The sequence below is a fragment of the Capricornis sumatraensis genome, chromosome 1, assembly GCF_032405125.1.
Source record: "Capricornis sumatraensis isolate serow.1 chromosome 1, serow.2, whole genome shotgun sequence".
Classification (NCBI taxonomy): domain Eukaryota; kingdom Metazoa; phylum Chordata; class Mammalia; order Artiodactyla; family Bovidae; genus Capricornis; species Capricornis sumatraensis.
The window spans coordinates 216226365-216251166 of record NC_091069.1 but is presented as its reverse complement, the minus strand read 5'-3'; the positions used below and the strand labels follow the sequence as shown (position 1 = coordinate 216251166).

At 42.2% G+C, this 24802-nt stretch overlaps 2 protein-coding genes across 3 annotated transcripts in view; one reads left to right on the top strand and one right to left on the bottom strand.

Moving 5' to 3' along the window:
* The window catches only part of VEPH1 (ventricular zone expressed PH domain containing 1), a 263127-nt gene that overhangs the window by 162897 nt on the left and 75428 nt on the right, over positions 1-24802 (bottom strand). For both annotated transcript variants that reach the window (XM_068981170.1, XM_068981177.1), the window contains exon 4: positions 9875-10041. In XM_068981170.1, the coding sequence (XP_068837271.1) occupies positions 9875-10041 (167 nt within the window). The remainder of the gene's footprint in view (positions 1-9874; positions 10042-24802) is intronic.
* On the top strand, positions 17720-23636 carry PTX3 (pentraxin 3). Its single transcript, XM_068983125.1, has 3 exons — positions 17720-17900; positions 18308-18712; positions 22559-23636. The coding sequence occupies exons 1-3, from the start codon at positions 17771-17773 to the stop codon at positions 23164-23166; spliced, it is 1143 nt and encodes a 380-aa protein (XP_068839226.1). The 5' UTR covers positions 17720-17770; the 3' UTR covers positions 23167-23636.

Below are 24802 nucleotides of genomic sequence, written 5' to 3'. Positions count from 1 at the left end.
CCATCTACCTGCTCAAGCCAGAAGTCTGAGAATCTTTTTTTTACAAGTTGGGGGTGCGGTGGTGTTTGGGGGTGTAGGGGAATCATTCTTGACTACTATTTTTCCCTTATCAGCCACCTTGAGCAATCACCAAGTCCTATTGATTCCCACCCCTCAAGTATCCCACAGATGAGTCCACTTCTCTTCATGTCCATTCATCCATCCATTCACTCATTCACAAATTATTTATGGAGTCCTTTCCATTTGCAAGGTGCTATTCTAGGTGCTGCAGTTAATGTTAACAAGTCTAACAGGTTGTCAGGGGATCTTCCCAACCCAGGGACTGAACACTCGTCTCCTGTGGCTCCTGCATTGGCAGGCAGATTCTTTACCACTAAGCCACCTGGGAAGCCCATATATATTTTCGTATATACAAATATATACATAAATTTATAAATATAAATTACCCTATATGTAAATTTAAACTTGATATTCATATCCAATAATCATGGAAGAAAGGTTAGAGGTACTTTCTGGTAAATGGCACATAGGAATGAACAGTTCAATAAAGGCTGCCAGTGCACTGGGGGTGATTGCATGTCCTTCAGGAGAAACGATGTGAGGTCCCTGGCACCTATGGCAGAAGCATCAGCCAGCTGCTCCGGGTCAGGACAGCATCCTCAACCTGAGGCTTTTAGAAATGGACAATGCTTACACATTTCCTGCCCCATTCTACAAAATTCCATTTCTCAGTCCTTATTCTTTATGTCCTATTCCTAGAATACCAGGGTCTCTATGATGCATGTTTCTAGTCATGACAGTTTTATTTAAACTCCAGTCATACATCCTAAGACTATAAAGAAAATTTTAAATGGAGAAGAGAGAAAAGGGTAAAAGAAGAAAGGAAAACCAAGAAAGACAGGCAGGCAGGCTCAGGCAAATACAGACTACTAGGGATTGGGGGCAGGAGGAGAAGGGGACGATCGAGGATGAGATGGCTGGATGGCATCACTGACTCGATGGACGCGAGTCTGAGTGAACTCCGGGAGTTGGCGATGGACAGGGAGGCCTGGCATGCTGCGATTCATGGGGTCGCAAAGAGTCAGACACGACTGAGAGACTGAACTGAACTGAGGCAAAGCTGAATCCATAGAAGCAGCAAAATGAGGAGTGTGAATAAGGTGAATGAATACAGACAGATATTTCCTGAAGCTTATCCCTCACATTTAAGGGAAGTGGTGCTTTGGCCTTCAGATACTTTTGGATAAGGAGAAATTCTATTTTCCTGACACTGTATTTCCTTAGGTTGGTCTCTATATGCTGCCTCATTGGAGCTGTTTCACATCTCAGAGAAAGCCTTCCTTTGCTGAGAGCAGAGAAGCCCCTACGATAACATAGATAGCTTGCAGAGAGGAAGCTGACATGGCCTTTGTTCAGGCCATAAGTCCCACACCATGGACTCTGAAAGAGCTTCCAAACTGGCCTCCTCATCTCAAGCCTTTTCCCCCTCTCTTCAGCCTCCTTGCTGCCTAAAAACCCCATCTGCTCATGCCAAAGATTTCCCACAATGCATGGTCAGAATCCCAGTGCCATGAAATTCCAGGGTCATTCGTTGGCATTCACTGATGGGTTTATCTGCTGCCTCTTCCTCCATGAACCTCCTGACCCAGCAACATGCCACTGACCACCCACGGTGGCTTGAACACACATGAAAGTATCAGAAAACTCATACTTTCAAAGCTGATCTCAAATAGTTCTACTTCTGGGAAGCCTTCCCGCCGGCCCACTCTCACATACACACAACCTGGAGCCAGAGTACAAGAGAGGCCACTGATCCACACACTGGAGTATTCTGCAGCTTATACAGTGTTCTGTCTTCTGACCTGACACATACACCTTTACAACAATCTGGGAGGCTTGCTTTGAATTTAGAATTTTTGGTCCCTGTCAAGGAAACAGGAAGAAATGACCCCTAGCCTCCATCCCTTGCCCCTCCCTTCTCTTCCTACCCCTGGCTTTGCCTTCAAGGAGTTTCCTATGCATATTTGTGGATACTTCAGCCCATATATGCAAGCTCATATAGGCTGCCCCTCAGACCTATGGGGGTGACACTGTTGGCATGGCCTGTCCACGGGGAAACAGACCCAGAGACCAGGACTTCCACAGCCCTGGAAGCAGGATGGAGGTTTACTGGAAAGGGATTCCAAGGTCCCAGTTATCTGGACTGTGTAGTGGCCTTAGTAGGCAGGGCAGTGGACGGGAGCTGGGGGCACAGGCAGAGGAGCGCCAATCAGAACTGTACAAATCCAGTAGCCCAGGTGAGGGCCCGTCCCTGGTGTTTCTGTTCCTTCTTGAGCAGAATCAGTCGCTGTCTTTACTGTCTCCCAGGCAAGTCTGCTGACAAGTTTAGCATCTTGTCATTGAACTGAAGTTCTGTGGACACATCTCATTACTCCAGGCTATGGGCATCTTGAACAGAGGGCCATCAAAAATAACTGGCAGCAAGGACATTTAAATTCTTGTTAAAGAATAAAAAGTCGAGCTACTGTGTGTATATACATGTGTGTATACACACTCCCTCTCAAATTACTTCTAGATTCAATGTTCTCTTTCAGTTAATTTGATTAGCACTAACAATATCTATTAATCTCCAGAAATCTCTGAAAATAACTGCCACTCTTTTCATTTACTACTTACAGCTACCATACTAACAAAATATATATTTTGAAAACCATGGTTCTGCTCCGAAGACTGTTCTAGAACCGACTATACAGTCTATCACTCCATCTTCTTAATGTTTTGCAACTATTCCCATTTTAAACAAATACTAAGTGACCTTTGAGTGTTGTCAGCCAGAAGATGCTGTGTGAGGTGCTGGAGGATTAGGTATGTGAACAGGAATGCTCTACACTGCTGAGAGAAAATCCTAGAAAATGACTCTTTTCTAGGGACCAGACCACAAAAGCAGTTCCTCTGGGTCTGTACATTAACCAATAGAGGGCTGAACTTGCCACTTCCTGCCACTTGTCTCCATATGGTTAGGGCTAGAAGTCTATGTCCTAGGGATAATGACAGATATGTTCATGTGTGTTACTAAATTCTGCTCCTTTTGTTGGCTAGACTACAGCATGGCTTTTGGCAGCCAAGAATACAGACTTAGGCCCAGAAGGCCACTTGGAAAATTGACCACCCAGCCTTTTCCTATAAATGGACTTGGAGAATTCTCTGGAGCTTCCAGCCATGAGTCACTAGCCAGGAACTGCCTCCCTCCACGTAGGAAGGACAGTTTCCTAAGAGAGGGATACTCAGTAGACAGTGATGGAGGAAGGGACCCCACCTGCTTGGGAAGCAACATCAGAGAGTCACAGACAATCTCAGCTACACAAAGAGATTTTTTTTTTTTTAAGGGCCAACTGTTGACCCTGCAGTCCTGAAAAGCCAGGTTATCACTAGTCACAGAAGTGGGTAGTGAGTGCATTCAAGAAAACATGAAACATTCCTGCACATTGCCTTCATTGGAGAACCTGCTCAGGGATCTCCAAGTTACAGAACGCTGGCACAGCTTTCATGCAGAAGGAAAAGCCCCCTTTTAATCCTCATTTCCCATGGTGAAAATCCTCCTCATTTAGCCTCTCATTTCATTTGAAGTTGAATGAACTAGATGTACATGGAAAGCCTCAATCTGTAGATGTGACTGTTGCCCTGATTTCATTTTCCTCTCAGTCAGCCTTTTTCTGTATCCCTCCTGTTCCCTTTGCCTGCTGTCTAAGTAATGAATATGAGAGAGATGAGGGTTTACCTGGGATTTCTCTAGCTCACTACCCGTGTATGTCAGTAATCAAGTGCTAGCTGACAAAGAGCTTAAGGAGGCAAGGGGGTGGGGTGGGGAGGGGCAGGACCACTTTAACATGAAGAGAAGTGCTGATGGAAAACAAAGGGTTGGTCAGTGCCCTGTCAACCACTCCCTCCCACCAGTTAGGATCCTGGTCCTGGTTTTGTCCCTTCATTTCACTATGAGTGCTTCCTAACCCTTTGCGTTCTCATTCCAGGATCCACACTCAGCACCCATGATAGATCTCATTGGCTGGAATTACACTGGGCTGATGACGTAGTTCATCCTGACCTGTATGGCTTTGAGAAAGCTCCCTAACCAGTGTCAGCCCCAGATATTCTGTAAATGGCAGCCTGAGGGGCAGGGCAGTGTGACTGTATGGCCTGTGGAAGACATGGACATTGACCATCTGAAGATGGGAGGGCCAGATAAGATGAGGGAGGCACATGAAAAGCCACCTCACCAAGTCACTCCCTGGTACCCACCCTGCGCTTAACCTCTCCAAACTTCAACTTCTCTGTTTACAAAATGAAAAGGCTGTTATGGGGAACAAGTGAGATGATTCCTGTAAAACACCTATATAAGTGCCTGGTATTTAACATGAGCTCGACCACTACTGGTGTCCCCTTGTCCACCCTCCCCTGCCTCCTGTAACCTGGGAACACTCACCTGTGGCCTTCTGAAGTGGAGGCTGCTCAGTGACTCCCCCAGAATAAGAGAGGAGGGGGCTGGGAGTCGGAGTGCTGGACCTGTCCAGCATTGTCACTTACTGCATACTACTGGTATGATGGGGCAGGATAACCTCTCAAAGCATCCAGTTTTTCCCCCAACTTTAACTGGTTAATCCATTCTAATGTTTATATAATTTTCAAGGGTACACTCCATTTACAACAAAGCATCCATTCTGACTAGTGTAAAATGGAAAAACAAACACATTATAGAGTTATTGGTAGCATTAAGTGAGATATTAGACGTTAAAACAAAAATCCTTTGGGAATGATAAATCCTCTGCAAATTTAGGCACTAATACTATCTCATCTGTGTTAATAAATATTCACAGAGTGACTTCTCTGTGCCAGATACTATGCCAGGCATTGGGGACCCAGTAATGGACAAGGTAGTCCTCGTGTCTCAAGTATTTGTATCACAGCCAAGGTGGTTCCCTGGTAGCTCAGCTGGTAAAGAATCCACCTGCAATGCAGGAAACCCTGGTTCAATTCCTGGGTCAGGAAGACCTGCTGGAGAAGTGATAGGCTATGCACTCCAGTATTCTTGGGCTTCCCTGGTAGGTCATCTGGTAAAGAATCCACCTGCAATGCAGGAGACCTGGATTGGATCCCTGGGTTGGGAAGATCCTCTGGAGAAAGGAATAGCTACCTGCTCCAGTATTCTAGTATTCTGGCCTGGAGAATTCCATGGCAAAGAGTCGGACATAAATGAGCGACTTTCACTTTCAAGGTGGTCCAGAGGGAAAGAGAACAGTAGAGACAAATTCATGGCAGCATGAAATGTGCTGTGTCAGGGATTAGGGGTTAGAAATGAGTCAGAGAGTTCTGCAGGCAAGAAACCCACATCTAAGCAATTGTCAGCTCACAAAGGGTGGTGCTGGTGAGGGAAGATCATTCTAGATGGAGAATATCACATGTATGTAAAAACTCAGTGCCTGATAGAGAATGCCCACCTGTGATCCTTGAGACTGGATACTTGTTCGAGGTCTAAGGGTTAAAGAGACCCTGATGCTGGCAAAGATTGAGGGCAAGAAGAGTGATGGCAAGAAGGGTGACAGAAGATGAGATGGCTGGATGGCATCACTGACTCAGCAGACATGAGTCTGAGCAAACCCAGGGAGATGGTGAAGGACAGGGAAGCCTGGCGTGCTGCAGTCTGTGAGGCAGCAAAGAGTTGGACACGACTAAGTGACTGAACGACAGCAACAAAGGAGGCCAAGCAACAGGCAGGGGCCTGGTTTTAAATAGCTTCATAAGCCCTTTCCCAAGTCTCTGGACAGCCACAGAAAGCCTGTAACCAGTGGTCTGCTGGACCTCTCTGAATGCCACACAAGGTGCCACTATCTATGACTCTTGGACCTTACCTTTTTGGGCCAGGTGACACCAAGCCCCTTCCTATAAGTGAGCCTCCTCCTGGTTTCATTTACAGCCTTGATCCCATGGGAAATAAGTTGAATTAGCTTATTCTCTCCAGATCCTCCTTGAACTTGTATTGAACCTGCCCTTCTAAAAACTGTGTGTGTTTAGTTTTGCTCTCAGGCTGCAGATAAAATGGCATGCCCAGCTAGCTCCTTTCTGAAATCAGGTGCTGCCTATTAGTCACCTCTCTCTATTCCCCACATCACCTGGTCCCCAGTCTCTATCTGTGATAGGCAGAATAACAACTTCCCAAAGATGTCCACATTCTAATCCCTGGAACCTGTGAAAAAGGGACTTTGTAAATGTGATTAAGTTAAGGGTCTTGTGATGGCAAGATAATCTTGGATCATCATCACAGGGCCTTGGCAAAGGGAAGAAGAAGAGTCGGAGTCAGGGAAAACATGATGGAAAAGCAGAGGTGAGAGTGATGCAGGCCGTGAGCCAGCCTCTTGGAGCTGGAAAGGGCAAGGAAATATTCTCTAAATTCTCTGGAAGGAATGCAAGCTTGATGACCCATTTTAGACTTCTGACTTCCAGAACTGTAAGGTAATAAATTCGTGTTGTTTTAAATCACTACATTTGTGGTAATGTTACAGCAGCACAGGAAACGAATACACCACCCTGTCTGTGACCCCTCACTCTGAGCTTTCTTTTACCTTGGTCTAGTGATCCCTTACGGAGAAGGCAATGGCACCCTACTCCAGTACTCTTGCCTGGAAAATCCCATGGATGGAGGAGCCTGGTAGGCTGCAGTCCATGAGGTCGCTAAGAGTCGGACACGACTGACTGACTTCACTTTGACTTTTCACTTTCATGCATTGGAGAAGGAAATGGCAACCCACTCCAGTGTTCTTGCCTGGTGAATCCCAGGGACGGGGGAGCCTGGTGGGCTGCCGTCTATGGGGTGGCACAGAGTCGGACACGACTGAAGCGACTTAGCAGCAGCAGTGATCCCTTAACTCCACTCCCCACCCAAACTCTGCTGTAGCTTTGCCCATCCTTTCTGTCCTTAATCCTTTCTGAAATTCATTTCTCAATCTGTGCTTGGAATTCACTCCCAGACTACCTCTAGCTTGTTCTATCTAATATTTTCTGCCACATCTTCAATCACTTTATTCTTACTGGATATTTTTAAACCCTCCTTATTTCCTCTAAACTCCAACACCCATGCAGGCATTTCCTACACTTCCCTTCCACACACAATCCATAATAGATGTCTTCAACTCCCCACTTCACCCCTACAGACCACTGGGTCTCATGAGTCACTAGTGGGTCTCCAGCTACCAAAGGCAAGGTCAATTCCTATCTCCAATCTCCTTTAAGTCCCTAGATCTTGACCCTGTTGAGTCACTTTCCCTCTTTGAAGAGCACACACATCCTTTTACTTATTTTCATGGTCTTTACTTTCTTTGATCTCTTTTGTTCATTTTTTCATTTTCAAATTCAACAACACTTTATTGAAGCCCTACTATGTGACCAGCACTGTGGTAGGGCATTCATACAAATATGCAGGTGCTATGCTCCTCAAGGAGTTTAAGGCACACTGGGAGAGAAAGACATGTAAAAAATAACTACAATATATCGTTCTAAGGGCAAAAGCAAAAATGTATACCAGGTAACAGAGAGGCACCCAGTCCTCTGTCTGACCTCTAGCCTTGCTGCTCTAAGTGTGGTCACCGAAGCAGCAGGGGCAGCGTCACCAGGGAACTTGAAAAAGAGTAGAATTGGGGACCCCATCCTAGAGCTACAGAACTGAAACCTCTGGGGGTGGGGCTCCAGCCTGCTCTCTCATGTCCACGTCTCCCAGCCCGGTCCCCACTTCTTAAAGGCCATCTGCCTCTCTTCTCAACCTGACACAAAACTTCAGGGTCTGGCCTGATGCCACTCCCTCTATGCATCTTCATGGCACCTGTTTTCCCCTAAGGCAGAACTCACTGCCACCCCATCTCTGCTTATACCTTTTTTGGAGGCCGGGCCTGAGGCATATAAGATCTTAGTTCCTAGACTAGGGATCGAACCCATGCCACCCCATTAGGAGTGCCAAGTCTTAACCACTGGACTGCCAGGGAAGTCCTCCCAACCTCTTTTTTCTTTTTTCTCCCACCCTCCTTTTCTTAAAAATCTGTTTCTATCTTTTGTAGAGCACTTAACACCCTCTTTAATTAAGCTTAATTTTATGAATATTTATTGAGTACTATCAGATATGTAACAAGATGTGGGATACAGAGGAAAAGAAGAAATCATGCCTTACCACAAGGAGGTTACAGTCTATTGTGGTTAATTATACATATAATCAACCTTGTCTGCCTTTCTTTGAATTTTGACATTGAATTCAGATGTTCCAGTTTTCACCTTGGTGTTGTTTTTCAAGTGGTGGATATTGATATTAACATGAAAATGGGGCAAAGATGCAGCCATAACTGATATAACCTTGGCCTTAGCATTAATCTGTATTATGCACATGTGCTCATGCCCTCTAGAATCCACTTCTACTTCCCCCTTCCTGCTGCTGCTGCGGCAAAGTCACTTCAGTTGTGTCCGATTCCGTGCGACCCCAGAGACAGCAGCTCACCAGGCTCTCCCGTCCCTGGGATTCTCCATGGAGTCACTGAGGGTCGGACACGACTGAGCGACTTCCCTTTCACTTTTCACTTTCATGCACTGGAGAAGGAAATGACAACCCACTCCAGTGTTTTTGCCTGGAGAATCCCAGGGACGGGGGAGACTGGTGGGCTGCTGTCTATGGGGTCGCACAGAGTCGGACACGACTGAAGTGACTTAGCAGCAGCAGCAACCTTCCCAATGACAAGCCAAGTATTCTTGCCTGGAGAATCCCATGGACAGAGGAGCCTGGCAGGCTGCAGTCCATAGGGTCACAAAGAGTCAGAAGAGCCTTGGCATGCACTCAGAGAATAACTAATTTGCCATCTAGAAGGTGAGCCTTTGCTCTCATTACAGGCTGATTTCCCCATAAGTGAAGACATGTGCAGGTCTTCCCCAGGGCCCCATCTGAGAAACTGTAGATCCCAAGGATTGCACAACCACACTGAACTTTCATTAAAGGTGTTCTGCAGTGACTACAGATTTGCACACTTGATGTGTTTGTATTACTGTACCTGTCTGTGGTGGTTAATTTTGTGTGTCAGCTTCACTGGGTCAGAGGGTACCCAGATATTTGATTAAACATTATTCTCAGTGTGTCTGTGAGGGTGTTTCCAGATGACACTGGCATCTAAATAGGCCCAGCTGTGATGAGAGGGTAACAGGCAGGAGGAAATGAACTGCAAGTGGCAGACGTCTTTTTCCTTCTCTACACAGAATTAAAAGAGGGTTCTTTTAATTCTGTGTTGAGGACACCTGGTTCTGCCTTGAGCTAACCAATACATTTCTCTTATAGAAATGTTTTTCTTAAGCTATGTTAATGAAACTATGTATTTGCTTTGGAATCTGCCTTTCTTCAAAAGGGTTCCCCCTAAGACTAACTTTTTTTCTTTTCTCAAACCTTGGGCTGAGAATGGGCTCAACAAACCAGTATTCATGTCAATTGTTTTATGATGCACCTCCTGCCATCCTATCTCAAAAATGCATACTGTGGGAGAGGGGCCTGGTGAAACTCTCTCTGCCTTGAGGTGTCTCTCTTATCTGATTAATAGCTTTCTAACAGACATAAAACACCTTGCTAAAAGCTAGTAAGGTCACTCTTTCTGTCCCCTTCTGATGTCTGTGTCAGAAGCTTTCTCTATCTCTGTTATACTTTAATAAAACTTTGTTGCAGAAAAAGCTCCAAGTAGTCAAGTCTCATCTCTGACCCCAGATCAAAATCCTCTCCTCTGGAGGTCACCAATCCTGGTATAACACATGGCTTGCAGCAGCAACCTTTCTGTGTGGATCATGTTGTATATAATATAATTTTTACCTCCAGTTGCTTCCTCTTTGCAGCTACATGCAGAAGCCGTAGAAGATGGTACTGTTCTGGTTGTTCCAGTCGAGACATCAAGCCTAGGAGTTCTGTGAGGTGTCTGTTAATTGGTTGAGGCTGCTTATCATACACAGCAGGTAAAACCCTCAACAACATGGCGTTACCTGTTAAAGGAACAATAACGAGAATGATGACTTTATCAGTCCATGACCCATATAAATAATATTATTATCAATATAATAAATTTTGCACTTCCTCACATATTAGACAGCGCAGGCTGATGGCCAAATCCTCTGCTTAAAATAACATGGTACCTTATTCTGAAAAATCACTAAAGCATTAAACAGGTTCTGTAAAAGGGAATATTTTATGATATGATCAGCATTGTTATCTAATGAAAACTTTTCCTGAGTAATGCGCCCTGGGGAAGAGAATTTGACAGTAACCAGACCGCACCCTTGTGGAGGAAACAGTTCCGATAAAGATTCCTGTTGAGAAACAGCATTTGGATGCTGTTTAAATAAAAACTAAGCAGTGCTGCAAGCATGGATCTAAATGAAACTGAACCAAAAAAAAAAAGTGCAGAGGAATGTATTCATGTTCCTGGGAGATATGGAGGCCTGATTTAGACAACTGACATATGGAGGCTATGCCTTATTTTTATGAATAGTTAGAAAAGTAGCAATGCAAATTTAGATCCTCGATTTCTGCACTATATCAAGGGAAGTTTAGACTGAGCTTGCTTGTCACATGATTTGCCTCAAAAACTTGTACAGACAACTGGCTTTAAAATGGCAGAACCTAAAGAAGAAAATGACTTAAGCTATGGGACTCATTTGCAAACAACATATGGGAAACATCTGCCTATCACTTATGGTATGGAGTTTTTTTAAAAAATCCCCTCAAGTACTTAAATGTCTCAGAATTTATTTCTAGGGATTTCTTGAACAAGAATTTTCTTGCCTCTATTTATTTTAAATGTGGCTCTCTATATAGAAGTCATACACAGAAAGAATCAAGTAAGCAGTGATTACACATTTGTAAACCCTTATTAAATGGTGGGGACATTTAGATATGAGGATTAAGGAAAAAAGGCCAGAATTTTCTGAATATCTATGGCAAAATTTAATGAAAGGGTGATTCTGGATCAAAGTGAATGTATCAGGGTGATGGTAAATAATGAGAATTGCTTTTTCCACATATGGCTCATAGAATGGTCTCAAACAGATTTCAATCATATAACCACACAGCCCAAAATATTGGAAATATTCAGATTTTTTTAAATGTGAAAAACATTGTTTTATTTTGTTTTCTGTTTATTTTACTAAGAGCTTTTTCTTAAGAGATCAGGAATTGTCAATGTCATGTCCAATCTATACAAGGCACATTAGCTCATAGAACTTAGCTATGTAGACACACTAATTAACTGCTGGAAAAAGTTACGATAAATGGGACTGTCACTGGAATTGAAGACAGGACACAATATTCATTAAAGGTCCTCAGACTCCTGGGGGGAAAAACTTAGATTAGTCATTTTTAGCAGACTTGAATTTGTTCAAATAATACAAAATTAAATAAGGGTGTTTTTTAAAACTGATGAAAACACTTTGGTATAGAAATCCTATTACTTTCATTCATAAATTACTATATTCTTCTTCATTATGAAATATTTCAAGTCATTAGACAAATATAGGCAAAAATACAAGGACCGTTGGTGTGCCTACCAACTAACTTTATCAAAACTCAGTTCAGTTTAGTTCAGTTCAGTCGCTCAGTCGTGTCCGACTCTTTGTGACCCCATCAGTCACAGCACGCCAGGCCTCCCTGGCCATCAACAACTCCCGGAGTTCACCCAAACTCATGTCCATTGAGTCGGTGATGCCATCCAGCCATCTCATCCTCTGTCGTCCCCTTCTCCTCCTGCCCACAATCCCTCCCAGCATCAGAGTCTTTTCCAACGAGTCAGCTCTTCACATGAGGTGGCCAAAGTATTGGAGTTTCAGCTTCAGCATCAGTCCTTTCAATGAACACCCAGGACTGGTTTCCTTTAGAATGGACTGGTTGGATCTCCTTGCAGTCCAAGGGACTCTCAAGAGTCTTCTCCAACACCACAGTAGAGTTTGAGAATTTGAATTTCTAACAAGTTCTCAGGTGATGTTGATGGTCACTGGACCACATAATTAAGTAGTAAAGTAGTGGGTTTGTCCCTGGGAGTTAAGTTTCTAGATGTTCCAAAATTTCTTCTCAAAATGGTTGTAGTAGTTTTCTATAGCTGCCATAAGAAACTGACATAAGCTTGTGGCCCAAAATAACACAAATTTATTATCATATATTTCTGTAATACAGAAGTCTATCATGAGTCTCACTGGGCAAAAATCCATGTCTTAGAAAGTCTGGGTTCCTTCTTGGAGGTTGTAGGAAGGAATCTGTTTCTTGGCTTTTCTGGTGTCTAGAGACCACCGGCATTCTTTGCTTTGGGGTCTCCTTCCTTCATCTTCAAAGTTAGCTACACAGCATTCTCTGACCCTGCTTCCATCACTACACCTCTTCCTCTGATGATCTCTTCTGCCTTTCTTTGACTTAAGCACCCTTGTGATAACATTTGCAATGAAACACATTGTGTTCTCAGGTTGTGGGAATTAAGATGTGAACAACTTTAGGGGGGAGGTCATTATTCTGCCTACTACCATGATTATAACAACTTACTTACCTATCAGAAGCATCAATGTTTCTGTTGCCAACATTTAGTCTTGGCAGACACCCGTTTTTGCCAATCTGATGGGGTATAGAAATGTTACCTTACTTTTTGTTCTAATTTTCATTTCTTTAATTACTTCTGAGGCTGAGCAACCTTTTTATGTTGCTCTTCCATGATTTAGCCTTTCATATCCTTTGCCTGTTTTCAATCAAGATGTCTGTGTTTTCTCACTGATTTGTGAAAGTCACTCAGTCGTGTCCAACTCTTTGCAACCCCATGGACTATACAGTCCATGGAATTCTCCAGGCAAGCATACTGGCATGGGTAGCCTTTCCCTTCTCCAGCGGATCTTCTCAACCCGGAAATTGAACCGGGGTCTCCCGCATGGCAGATAGTTTCTTTACCAACTGAGCTATCAGGGAAGCACTGATCTGTAGAAATTCCTTATTTATTCTGGACACTAACTTTTGGTCTGTCAGTTTTAAAGTTGTAATCCTAATGGAGTTGGTTTTTAAATGTATTTTATGGTTTATAAATTTTTTAATTGAGAAATCTTTCCCTACCCATGTTCATAAAAATGTTCTACTATAAGTACTATTCTCCTAAAAGTATTATGATTTTGTTTTATGTCTTAATCATCTGGATTTTATTTTTGTGTATATAAGGAAGGAATCGAATTATAAATTTATATATGTGTGTGTGTATATAAACAATTGTCTCAGATCAATTTATTCAGTGACCAACTGTTTCCCTTCTGATTTGTAATACTTCTTCCCTATATAAAGGTTCCCGTGTATATGGGTCTGGTTATTTACCATACCTTCACCAATTACATATACTAAGTCACTTCGGTCGTGTCTGACTCATTATGACATTATAGACTGCAGCCTGCCAGGCTCCTCTGTCCATGGGATTCTCCAGGCAAGAATACCGGAGTGGATTGCCATTTCCTCCTGCAGGGGATCTTCCTGACCCAGGGATCAAACCCACGTCTCTTATGTCTCCTGCACTGGCAGGTAGATTCTTTGCCACTAGAGCCACCTGGGAAGCCCTTTATACATTTTCTTAATTACAATTTATAATAAGTCATTATACCTCACAAGGCAAGTTTCTTCATCTTCTGCTTCAGATTCCTCTTATTTCTTCATTTTCTGCTTCAAATTCCTCTTGGTTACTTTATATAAATTTTACCATTAGTTTGTCAACTTCCTTGTAAAGCTAGGTTAGGATTATTTTTCACATTGAATATATAGACTAATTTGGGATAACTGACATCTCTGTGAAACTGAGTCTTCTCATTCAAGAACATGATATATTCTTCTATGTAACTTTTTTTATATCTCTAAAGTTTTGTGATATTAGCTGTGCCTTGTCTATCTTTTATTAAATTGATTCCTAAGTATTCCATAGTTGTTGTTGCTATTGTAAATTGTAAGTTTTTGGCTTTTTAAAGATGTTTTCTATTTATCTGCTATATTAAGAAATCAATAAATTTTGTGCACTGATCTTTCATCCAGCAAAACTTGTTTAGTTCTTTTTTTTTTTTTAATTAATGGAGTCTCAAGATTTTCTGTAGAAAAATAATCAAATTATAGTAAGTAACAACTTTGTAATATTCCTTAAGTTTCTTTTATTGTCCTACTTTACCAGCTGGGACCTCCAACACTTTGATGAGTAGAACCAGGTCCTGATCATCATTTTCTAATTCCTGTTTTTAAAGAGTATGCTTCTAAGGATTCATCATAATGTATGTATATGTTTCTACATATTCTTGGTATTTATATTTTATCAGTTTAAGTTCCTGTCTTTTTACTAGTTTGAACATGAATGAATGTTAGATTTTATTAATTGACTTTTCTGCATCTGTCCATATGACCATATGATTTCTCTTTTAAACTGTTACTGTAGTAAATGAATGAGTATTCTAATGTTTAATCAATCTTGCACTCTTGGAATACACTCAACTTGGTATGATATATTTGAAAGCATGTATTACTGGATTTCTTGGGCTAATACTTCATTTAGAGCTTCTGCATCTATATTCTTAAATGAGACTGACTTGCAGTTTTCCTTTCTTGTGTTGACCTTGTCTTTTTTTTTCAGTATCATCCTTACTAGACATATAAAAAGAATTTAGTGCACTCCTGCACACACCATTCTCAGAGGCAGTTAATATAAAATGGGAAATATATGTTCCTTGCATGGTAGAACTTGCTTATCAAACTTTCTGGGCAATGCTCTATACATTTATTATATCAAATTTTAAATTATATACATTTCTATATCCTTTTGAAGTTTTTAGCATTTTAATCATCAGTTGTGGCAGAAATGGACTTATCAGTTATAAGAAGTGTGTGAAAATCTGCCTTTACGACTATGGACTTACCAATTTTTCCTTATAAGTCTGTCAATATTGGCACATTTTTTTGAACCGATGTTACTAGATAGTTCTGAGGTATCTTCTTGGCAAATTATTTATTTCATCATAATTTCATTACTCTCTTTGCCTTAAAGTCTATTTTTGACTAATATTAATACAGCTATGCTAGCTTTTCTGAATAGCCCTTGTTTGGTATATTCTCTCACCACCTTTAAATTTTTTGCTTTCAGGGTTTCTAAATTTTTGTGTTTTATGTGTGATCTTATAAGTGACATAGAATTGGACTTAAAATATATTCCTATCTGACAACTTTTGTCTCTTAACTGGAATGTTTGTTTCATTAATATTTAGTGATTAGTATTTACAGTATTAGGTATATTTATAGTATTAGGTATTAGGTATAGCATTAGGTACTACCTAATTAGTATTAGGTATATTTATAGTATTAGGTATTAGGTATATTAGGTATAGTATTAAGTATTTATAGTATTAGGTATATTAGTATTTATAGTATTAGGTATATTTATAGTATTAGGTATATTTTACATTACAGGTGCTTTTTGGAGAAAGAAATGGCAACCTACTCCAGTATTCCTGCCTGGAGAATCCCATGGGCAGAGAAGCCTGGTGCGCTACAGTCCGTGGGGTTGCAAGAGTCTGACGTGACTTAGCAACTAAACAACTGCCACGTGTGCTTTTTATTTATCTTGCTTTGTCTATCCTTTTCTTCCCTTCTTTACTACTTCCTATTGAACAGCTCAAGTTTTTTTTTTTTTTAATTCACTCTATTCCTTCTATTTGGTCATTTTATTTCCTCTTGGTTTCAGTGGCTGTCATTTGAAAGATAAACACACTTGAACTAACAAAGAAAAATTAACTTTGCTATCCGGAACAATGAAAGGACTTTAGAATTATTTTCTTAGATCTTTCTTCCAGTTCCTTAATATTCTCTTCAGCTTTGCCAATCCTTTAATTTCTTAAAAATTTCAATTAATTTTTTAACTCAAGGTTATATTTGAGTCTTTAAATAATAGGCCTATTCTTCTTCTTTTGACAGTGCCTTTTTCTTTTTTCAGGTTTCCAGTTCTTTCAGACACACTTATTTTCCAGTTTCTAGCTGATATTTTAAATAAATGAAATTCTTGAGGGAGGGGTGTCCAATCCCTTTTGGTTTCTGCTGGTTCTCATTTATGGTAGATTGTTTCCTCCTATGGTTAAATATTTTTTATTATGAATTTTCACTGTGGCAGATAGTACACATTTGCTTCTCGAACATGTATAAAGGCAGGTCCAAAGTTGCAAACTCTTACGGACCTTGTAGAGTTCAGTCAAAGAGAGACAGGCTTACTTCTCACTTTTCTGTGCTAGGGTAAGGACTGGGGCTATATCTATTGAAATCTAGTCAGTTAACTCCCCACCCAGACCTAAGCCTTGTGGCCCTTAACACTTGGTTAACACAGAACTGAAACATCTCTTTCCCCTTCACCTCCCCTGATGTGTGTGTGTGTGTGTGTGTGTGTAGGGGGGCTCTAGATTCAGCTCATGGGCTCACTGACCAGTTTTTGGTTCCCCCTCTTTGGGTAGGTGGCATTAGTGGTAAAGAACCCACCTGCCAATGAAAGAGACATAAGAGATGTGGGTTCAATCCCTGGGTCAGGAAGATCTCTTGGAGAAGGGCATGGCAACTCACTCCAGTATTCTTGCCTGGGAAATTCAATGGACAGAGGAGACTAGTGGGGCTGCAGTCCACAGGGTCACAAAGAGTTGGACATGACTGAAGCGACTTAGCACACTTGGCCTCTGGATATTGTCCTTACTTTATTGGGAACTTATTTGTACATTTAAAGTTTTTAATTATTATTCAAATGTAAACACATTTCTAATTTTTTTTTCAGCAGAGTTTTCAGCTTATATAGATCTCCATATACTGACAGAAGTGGGAATCCCTAAATTTACTTTAAAAACATGATCTTTGACTCTGAGCCTAGTGAAATAAGATACCCACATAATAGATTATGAAAAGAAACACACCTAAAAAGTCAGTTTATTCCTTTCCCCTGACTTCTCCTTATTTTCGGGTTACTAGTTTTGCTGTGCTTCTCATTAAAAAGTATGTTTATAAAAGTATAGTTGTAACTCCAGAAGGATTAAAGATGGAATGACTTGGAATGGATTTGGATTATAGAACCGTACAAATTCTTACTGTGTTGGTTTATCTTGAAATCAGAAAGTAACTTTTACATCTTAGACCTGTAAAACTGCACAAAGAAAAAGTGAAAAAATGTTTTCTATGTGTAAAGGGTTGTGAAATAATGAGAGCGCACACAAAATGCTGGGATGATGCTCTTGCTTTCACACTTCTATGCCTGCTGAATCTATTCCCCTAAATCTCTATTCCCCTAATCCCTCTCCTCTCCCTCTCATCCTTCAGTACTACCAATTCAAGTTACAACAGCTAATCCCCAGGAGGAGACAGTCCTAGCCCTGTCTTCCCCTTTCTTTCCCCTCTGACACGCCTCCAATTAATCTGACTGTACTGTAAACCTTTGCGGTTTACTATTGTGCAACGTCCCCCGTCCCCCACATCTCCTTCACCCTCCTTTCCCCCAGCCCCCTCCCCCACAAATCTGGGGAAATCCCGTTAAGGCAGTGCCACTGGCATTACTCATTCATCCCCATTCAGACTTTCCCCAGCATTTATTAAGGGCTCTCAGCTCCTGCCTCTCACTCGCACTCTCCTCCGCTCCTTCTGCACTGAGAGCCTCTTGCCTCATCCCCTCCCGACAGCGGTGGGAAGAACGTCGTCTCTCCAGCAATGCACATCTCTGTGATTCTGTTTTGTGCTCTCTGGTCTGCAGTGTCGGCGGAGAACTCAGATGATTATGAGCTAATGTATGTGAATTTGGACAACGAAATAGACAATGGACTCCATCCCACTGAGGACCGTAAGTTCGTTTTAACTCTTTCTCTGCTAACCCTTAACTACATATCTACCTCCTTAGGTCTAAGTATTATACATATATTTTGTTGCCAATGCAATAAACAACAACAACCAAAAAAGAGTTTTGCAAAAGAGAAAAGCACGTCAGGAAAGGAGGTTTCATAAAGTTACTTCTCTCAGATACGTAATGGGTCGAATTGTATGAAATCGCCGGTATTCGCCTGTTTTGAGAGAATTGCCATGAACGGCAATTTCATCGAGTTCAACTTATAAAACCTGCAAGGTTTCCTTAAAGGGAAGGGGGTCCTGGGGACGGGCTGTCACTTGGCGACCTTCGAGGGAGGTCGGCATTTTACAAAGAACACCCCAGAGAGGGTCAGGTCTGTAATGCGTGTGTGTTCCCCGCTCTAGCCACGCAGTGCGACTGCAGTCGTGAGAACTCCGAGTGGGACAAGCTCTTCACCATGCTGGAGAACTCGCAGATGCGGGAGGGCATGCTGCTGCACGCCACCGAAGCCGTGCTCCAGGGAGAGCTGCAGAAGCTGAGGGCCGAGCTGGGCCGGCTGGCGGGCAGCCTGCAGAGGCTGTGCGCGCCGGAGGCCCCCGCCGAGGACAGGCTGGCCCGGGCGCTGGACGAGCTGCTGCAGGCGAGCCGCGTTGCTGGCCGCCGGCTGGCACGACTGGAAGAGGCCGGGGCGCCGAGACCGCAGGAGGAGGCGCGGCGGGCCCTGGGCGCGGTGCTGGAGGAGCTGCGGCGGACGCGGGCCGACCTCCGAGCTGTGCAGGGCTGGGCAGCCAGCCGCTGGCTGCCGGCAGGTAAGGACACGGGGACTGGTGGGGATCCCTGCGCGGCTTCGTTCTCAAAGCGCGAGTTGCGGGAAACCGAGTCAGCCAACCAAGCCTCTAAGGGCAGGCTTTAGTGTGAGGAAACACACCGGCTCACACCCTTCTGTTTCGGCATGCGCGGTCACAGAGCTCAGATACATCATAAAAGGCGGGGAAATTGCTTTCAAAAGTACTCAGTCAGTCCCGAGGAACCCTGAAGATAGCTGTGTAGGTAACCATCACAGTCTTGAAATAGACCTCAAGGGCCTCCAGACTGACACTTGATCGGACCAGGCGTTAGAGAAACTCTATTGGCGAGTTATAACAGTGACTGCTCTCAATGACCAGCTTCCCTCCGTTAGGGATTTCCACTTCTTCTAATATTAACCTGCCTCTCTCTTTAAGGGAGCTCTGGTTCCCCGCGCTATTTCAGGACCCAGCCTAATTTTTAGGAACGTTTTCCAGTCCCTGGCTGGCCCCTTCTCCCTACCAGTTCTAAACAAGAGACTTGAGGTTGAATCTGATCTCCCAAGGGCCCCTGCCCCGAGCCCCCTGGGTCTGTGAAATAAGCTCCAGAGTGAGCTCCAAGAGTGTGAAGTTTGGAATAACCCAGCAGCTGAGGGATCCACAGTGGGACAGTCAGATGTAGGAGGTAGTTGGCATCCAGGCAGTTCCTCCGGAGTTGTGGAGGATCAGGGTGAAACAGAAGAGAAGCAGTTCAAACCAGATGCAACCTGTCAAAGTCCCATGTGATAGTAGTGAACTTCCAAACATATGTGGGCCTGAAACAATACATTTTAAAGATGCCTCAAGGAAATATAGAGAAGGTTTGGAGCGAAGAACACTCCTTTATAAAAAGTCAGACTTTCTAAGAAATGGTGCTATAACAATCATTTGTGGGTTATATTAGAAAATCCGTGTTCTAGGTAAGAAAATATAACATACATGTTTCCCTGTTCAAAAGCAGCTTATGAACAAAAAACAATTACACCCTTCATTATGTCCAATAAAGCAACTCTTACTATATGGGGTAGGAGGCAGAATCAAGCATATGTGAGAGCATATTTCATTTAAAATTGCAGATATTATACCAAAATACCAGTCTTTCCTAAATAATTGAGAACTGTTTATCAGTACAAAGCATGTTTTTTAAAGTAGGGCTTCAGAGGGGGGAAAATCATAAAATAAACATACCATAGATCCTTAGTGTAAGTGACAGGACAAACTATAATTCTCTGGCAGTTTTAATGGATGAAATTTCTTGTCTTTTGCAAATTACGTAAAATCACTGTACATATCATGTACTGGGAAAACTGAAGAGTTATGCTAACTTTCACCTCCACCTCTGCATACCAGTTAGAGCAGAAGAAGGATATATTTCTGAATTCAAAAGTGTTAATTCTTTTTTTAAAATTTTATTTTATTTATTTTTTGTTAATTCTTATTACGTCCATTCATACATTTACCCACATGCTTTGATTTTTCCTCTCTTGGTTTCCTGCCAGCTTGGCTCCTAAGGGATTCCTAATCATTCTGTTGTCAGCCTCTTAAGAACCTGGTTTTAATTCTGTTTGGTCTTTGATAATATAATCAGAAAAAAACCTATTAGTTAAAAGCCATTTCATGAGAGAGTTTCTGACATTTTAAAGCCATATCAAGGGTCTCAATCACCGACCCCCAAAAGAAGCCACAGAAAAAACTTGCCAACATGCAGTTCTACTCATTGAACCTACATAACCAGCGCAGCCCAGAGGGGAAGCTGGGTCTCTGAGAGGCAATCAAGGAAGGCTTTGGAATGCAATCCTGACTGACTGGGCTTATTTAAACAGGAAATCAGTTAATTAGATTGCAGTAGGCGCTCTCTCTGAACACTGTTTTACTGAAACATTAGACAATATCTAAAATGCCCAAGCGTATGGTGATCTTTTGTTCCATGATCTTTGTTTGATTTAAATGACAGGTAGAAGAATATGCATCTACCAATTTCATTTTCAAAAAGAATCAATGCCTCATTAAAAATTGATTTTAAAAAATCTTTAGAAATTCAAATTATTCAGGGAAAAAGTTAATACCAAAGTATGGCAGGACCAATTTTGTGCTTTAGTGTGATGGTTACTTTTATAGGATTTTCGGAACCTCAATATCTTCTTTGACTATTTCAAAAGGATAAGGTCCAGCTGCTTAATTTTTCTGGGTTGGAGCCCACCTCTCAGCCACTTGTAGATGGTTAACTTAGTTTATCACACTACACATGGACATTTGGTTCCTGCAAGTCTTGTTTACCACTTAGTCTTCAAATGCTCTGGGAATTTGCTTTTTAAAGCTATCTTATGGTAAATCTTCTTTAAAGGTTGTTATAAAGTGAATACTTAGCCTAATTTTTGCTGTTGTTTAGTCGCTAAGTCATGTCCAACTCTTTTGCGACCCCATGGACTGTAGACCATCAGGCTTCTCTGTGAGATTTCCCAGGCAAGAATATACTGGACTGGGTTGCCATTTCCTTCTCCAAGCCCTAACAGATTTTTAAAAAATTCTTTAATTGGTCTTATATATGTATATATTTGAGTTCAGCACAAGGTAGAGCTCACTTATTAAAGCTTTTAGCATATTATTTCCCAGAGACACCTGAAAGGTCTTCACTTCAGCATCTGCAGCTCCCTGACTGGCCATGCGACCTGGAGATGGACAGCGGTGGGAGCTCCCACCTCTCATGTTTGAAAGTCTCCTTCTAAGTGTGTATTAGTGGAAATATGTCCTCCATCCGGCCCCTTAGAAGAATTCACTCTTCCTTAAAGATTTTCTGTTAGGGCTTACATAGTACTTGTAAGCATCTGGACAAAGTGAGAATTTTTAAGCATATCTTTGGTCTACAAAGTATTCCCTGGTGGCTCAGAGGGTAAAGTCTCTGCTTGCAATGTGGGAGACATGGGTTTGATCCCTGGGTTGGGAAGATATCCTGGAGAAGGTAATGACCACCACTCCACTACTCTTGCCTGGAAAATTCAGTGGACAGAGGAGCCTGGTAGGCTACAGTCCATGGGATCGCAGAGTGGACATGACTGAGCAGCTTCACTCTCTCACTCTTGGTCTACAAAGCTCTTCTCAAACGTTACATACTTGTTGCTTACAGACTTGCAGAATTTAGAAGGAGAAGAGAAGAGCCTTTGACAGATAACTGTTAAGCCTGGAGAGATTGTGGGGCTCATCAAAAGCTATACAGCTTGCTAGTAGTAAAACAAACTGAATTCCAGTTCTTTTAGCCAAATCCAGGGATTCTACCACTCAGAGGCAGTGCAATGTGCTGGTTAAGGTTCTGGCTCCTGCAGCCAGAACTGTTGATGTTGTTCAGTTGCTAAGTCCTGTCCAACTCTTTGCGACCCCATAGACTGCAGCACGCCGGACTTCCCTGTCCTTCATTATCTCCCAGAGTTTGCTCAAACTCATGTCTGTTGAGTCAACGATGCCATCCAACCATCTCATCCTCTGTCACTCCCTTCACCCCCTGTCCTCAACCTTTCCCAGCATCAGGGTCTTTTCCAGTGAGTCAGCGCTTAGCATCAGGTGGCCAAGTGCCCAAGTTTGAGCCTAGTTTCACTATTTCTCTGTGTGCCTTCTTTTCCATTTAAATGCTTCCCTTAATGAGACGGTTGGATTTCCTTATTCCTGTTTTCTTTGCACTATAGAGATTACACTTGGGCCCCTCAAGTCATAACATATTGCTGCATGTAGTTTTCAGTTGTAGTCATTAAAAGGCCCATCCTAAAATACCTAACTGCCAGAATCATTTCAAAATGAATTTGTATTTTCTCTCATATTCTTACTTTCTTGCCACTCTAGGTTGTGAAACAGCCATTTTATTCCCCATGCGTTCCAAGAAGATTTTTGCAAGCGTGCATCCGGTGACACCAATGAAACTTGAGAGTTTCAGTGCCTGCATTTGGGTCAAAGCCACAGAAGTATTAAACAAAACAGTCCTGTTTTCCTATGGCACAAAGAGGAATCCATATGAGATCCAGCTGTACCTCAGCTATCGGTCCATAATGCTTGTGGTGGGTGGAGAGGAAAACAGACTGGTTGCTGATGCTGTGATTTCCCCAGGAACATGGACCCATCTGTGCAGCACCTGGGATTCAAAGAAAGGGCACATGGCTTTGTGGGTAAATGGTGACTTGGTGGCCACCGCTGTTGATATGGCCACAGGCCACGTTGTTCCTGAGGGAGGAATCCTGCAGATTGGGCAAGAAAAGAATGGCGTAGGTGGTGGCTTTGATGAAACATTAGCCTTCTCTGGCAGACTCACAGGCTTCAATATCTGGGATGGTGTTCTCAGCAACGAAGAGATAAGAGGGGCCGGAGGAGCAGAGTCCTGTCAGATCCGGGGCAATGTGGTTGGGTGGGGAGTCACAGAGATTCAGCCCCACGGAGGAGCACAGTATGTTTCTTAAGGGCTGTGAAACTCTACTTGAAGCCAAAGAAATAAACTCACATCTTAAACATATGCCAGTTGAAGGAGAGAGTTGAGATCAATCTTTATTTATCTTGGCAAAATACTGAGTAAACAGTTGAAAGGGAGACATTGGAGAAGGCTTTTAGGGATATTGTTACTAGATTTTATGCCATGGTGCTTTCAGATTAATGCTATGTCTTTGTCAGATAAACTCTCCAATAATTAAAAAGGACTGTATGAATGAACAGAAGGACAACTGTTTTACTTTTCTTTGGTTAATTTCATTTTGGCCTGAGATGAATTTTACATTGGAAGAATAATAAAATTTGTTGTCCATTGTTCATTGGTATATGCCTTATTATGAAAAAATGATGATAAAACATATTTATACTTCAATGTGACTTAACAAATACAAATGTAGTTTATGTGTGATAATCAAATGTCATTTTTTTGAGGAGATAGTTATATAAGTTATATTGTAAAATGGTTTTGTATTAATTTTATTAAGACTATTTTTGTAAAGCTCTACTGTAAATAAAATATTTTATAAAACTAGTCCATGTCGTCTAAGTATATATTTAAACTGTCTGGAAGCAAATCCATACTTCTCATTTTTTTATCTAAAGCAAACACTAGTTTTCAGATGCTAATCTACTATGCAAATAGTAATGGTTAGATTGTTAGAGGTGCTTCCCTGGTGGCTCAGTGGTAAAGAATATGCCTGCAATGCAGGAGACTTGGGTTTGATCCCTGGGTCGGGAAGATCCCCTGGAGAAGGAAATGGCAACCCACTCCAATATTCTTGCCTCGGAAATCCCATGGACTGAGGAGCCTGGTGGGCTACAGTTCATGGGGTCACAAAAGAGTTGGACACAACTTAGTGACTAAACAACAACATTACTGTTAGAAACAAACTATAGAATTGTTTTATGCACTGGCTTTCTATAAGTCATAAGCAAGAAAGATGATCTCAGCTAAGTCAATTCATCTCTCTGGGTTTTAGTTTGCTCAACTGAGAAATCAAGGAATTGAAGAAATGATCCCTTCCAACTTGATAATGCTGTGAACATACACAACTTTCTGTCCCAGATATACATGGAAAGAAAGTATGGATTATCAAAGTCCTCAGATTCACATGATGCCTGCAAGAGATGACTGAGGATTCTTATTGTGGTTGTTATTTAGTCATTAAGCTTGACTGACTCATTTGTGACCCCAGTGACTGTAGCCCACCAGGCTCCTCTGTCCATGAGATTTCCCAGGCAAGAATACTGGAGTAGACTGCTATTTCCTTCTCCAAGGGATCTTCCGCACTCAGGGACTGAACCCGAGTATCCTGCATTGGCAGGTGGATTCTTTACCACTGAGCCACCTGGGATGCCAGGACTATTATAAGGGAAATCTAAAAATGTGGAAAAGAAACAATGACTTCTGCCCTTAACACATATCCCATTCTCTTACTTATGCATAAAGGAGAGGACAGTCAAGCCCGTCATCCTGTAGGTAGGGATGTAACTCCCTACCACACTAATGCTCTCCTCCTGTGGAGGCCATGCAAGGGCTGATAGTGCAACATCTCAAAGCCACTTCTGAACATCAGTAGGAAACATAGTAGAACCATGGTGATGATGTGT

Excerpts from the sequence above, each read along its gene's own strand:
- PTX3 (XM_068983125.1), top strand. The coding sequence starts at position 17,771 with ATGCACATCTCTGTGATTCTGTTTTGTGCTCTCTGGTCTGCAGTGTCG. Across the intron at positions 17,901-18,307 it reads ACTCCATCCCACTGAGGACC|CCACGCAGTGCGACTGCAGT; the intron begins GTAAGTTCGTTT and ends TCCCCGCTCTAG. Across the intron at positions 18,713-22,558 it reads CAGCCGCTGGCTGCCGGCAG|GTTGTGAAACAGCCATTTTA; the intron begins GTAAGGACACGG and ends TTGCCACTCTAG.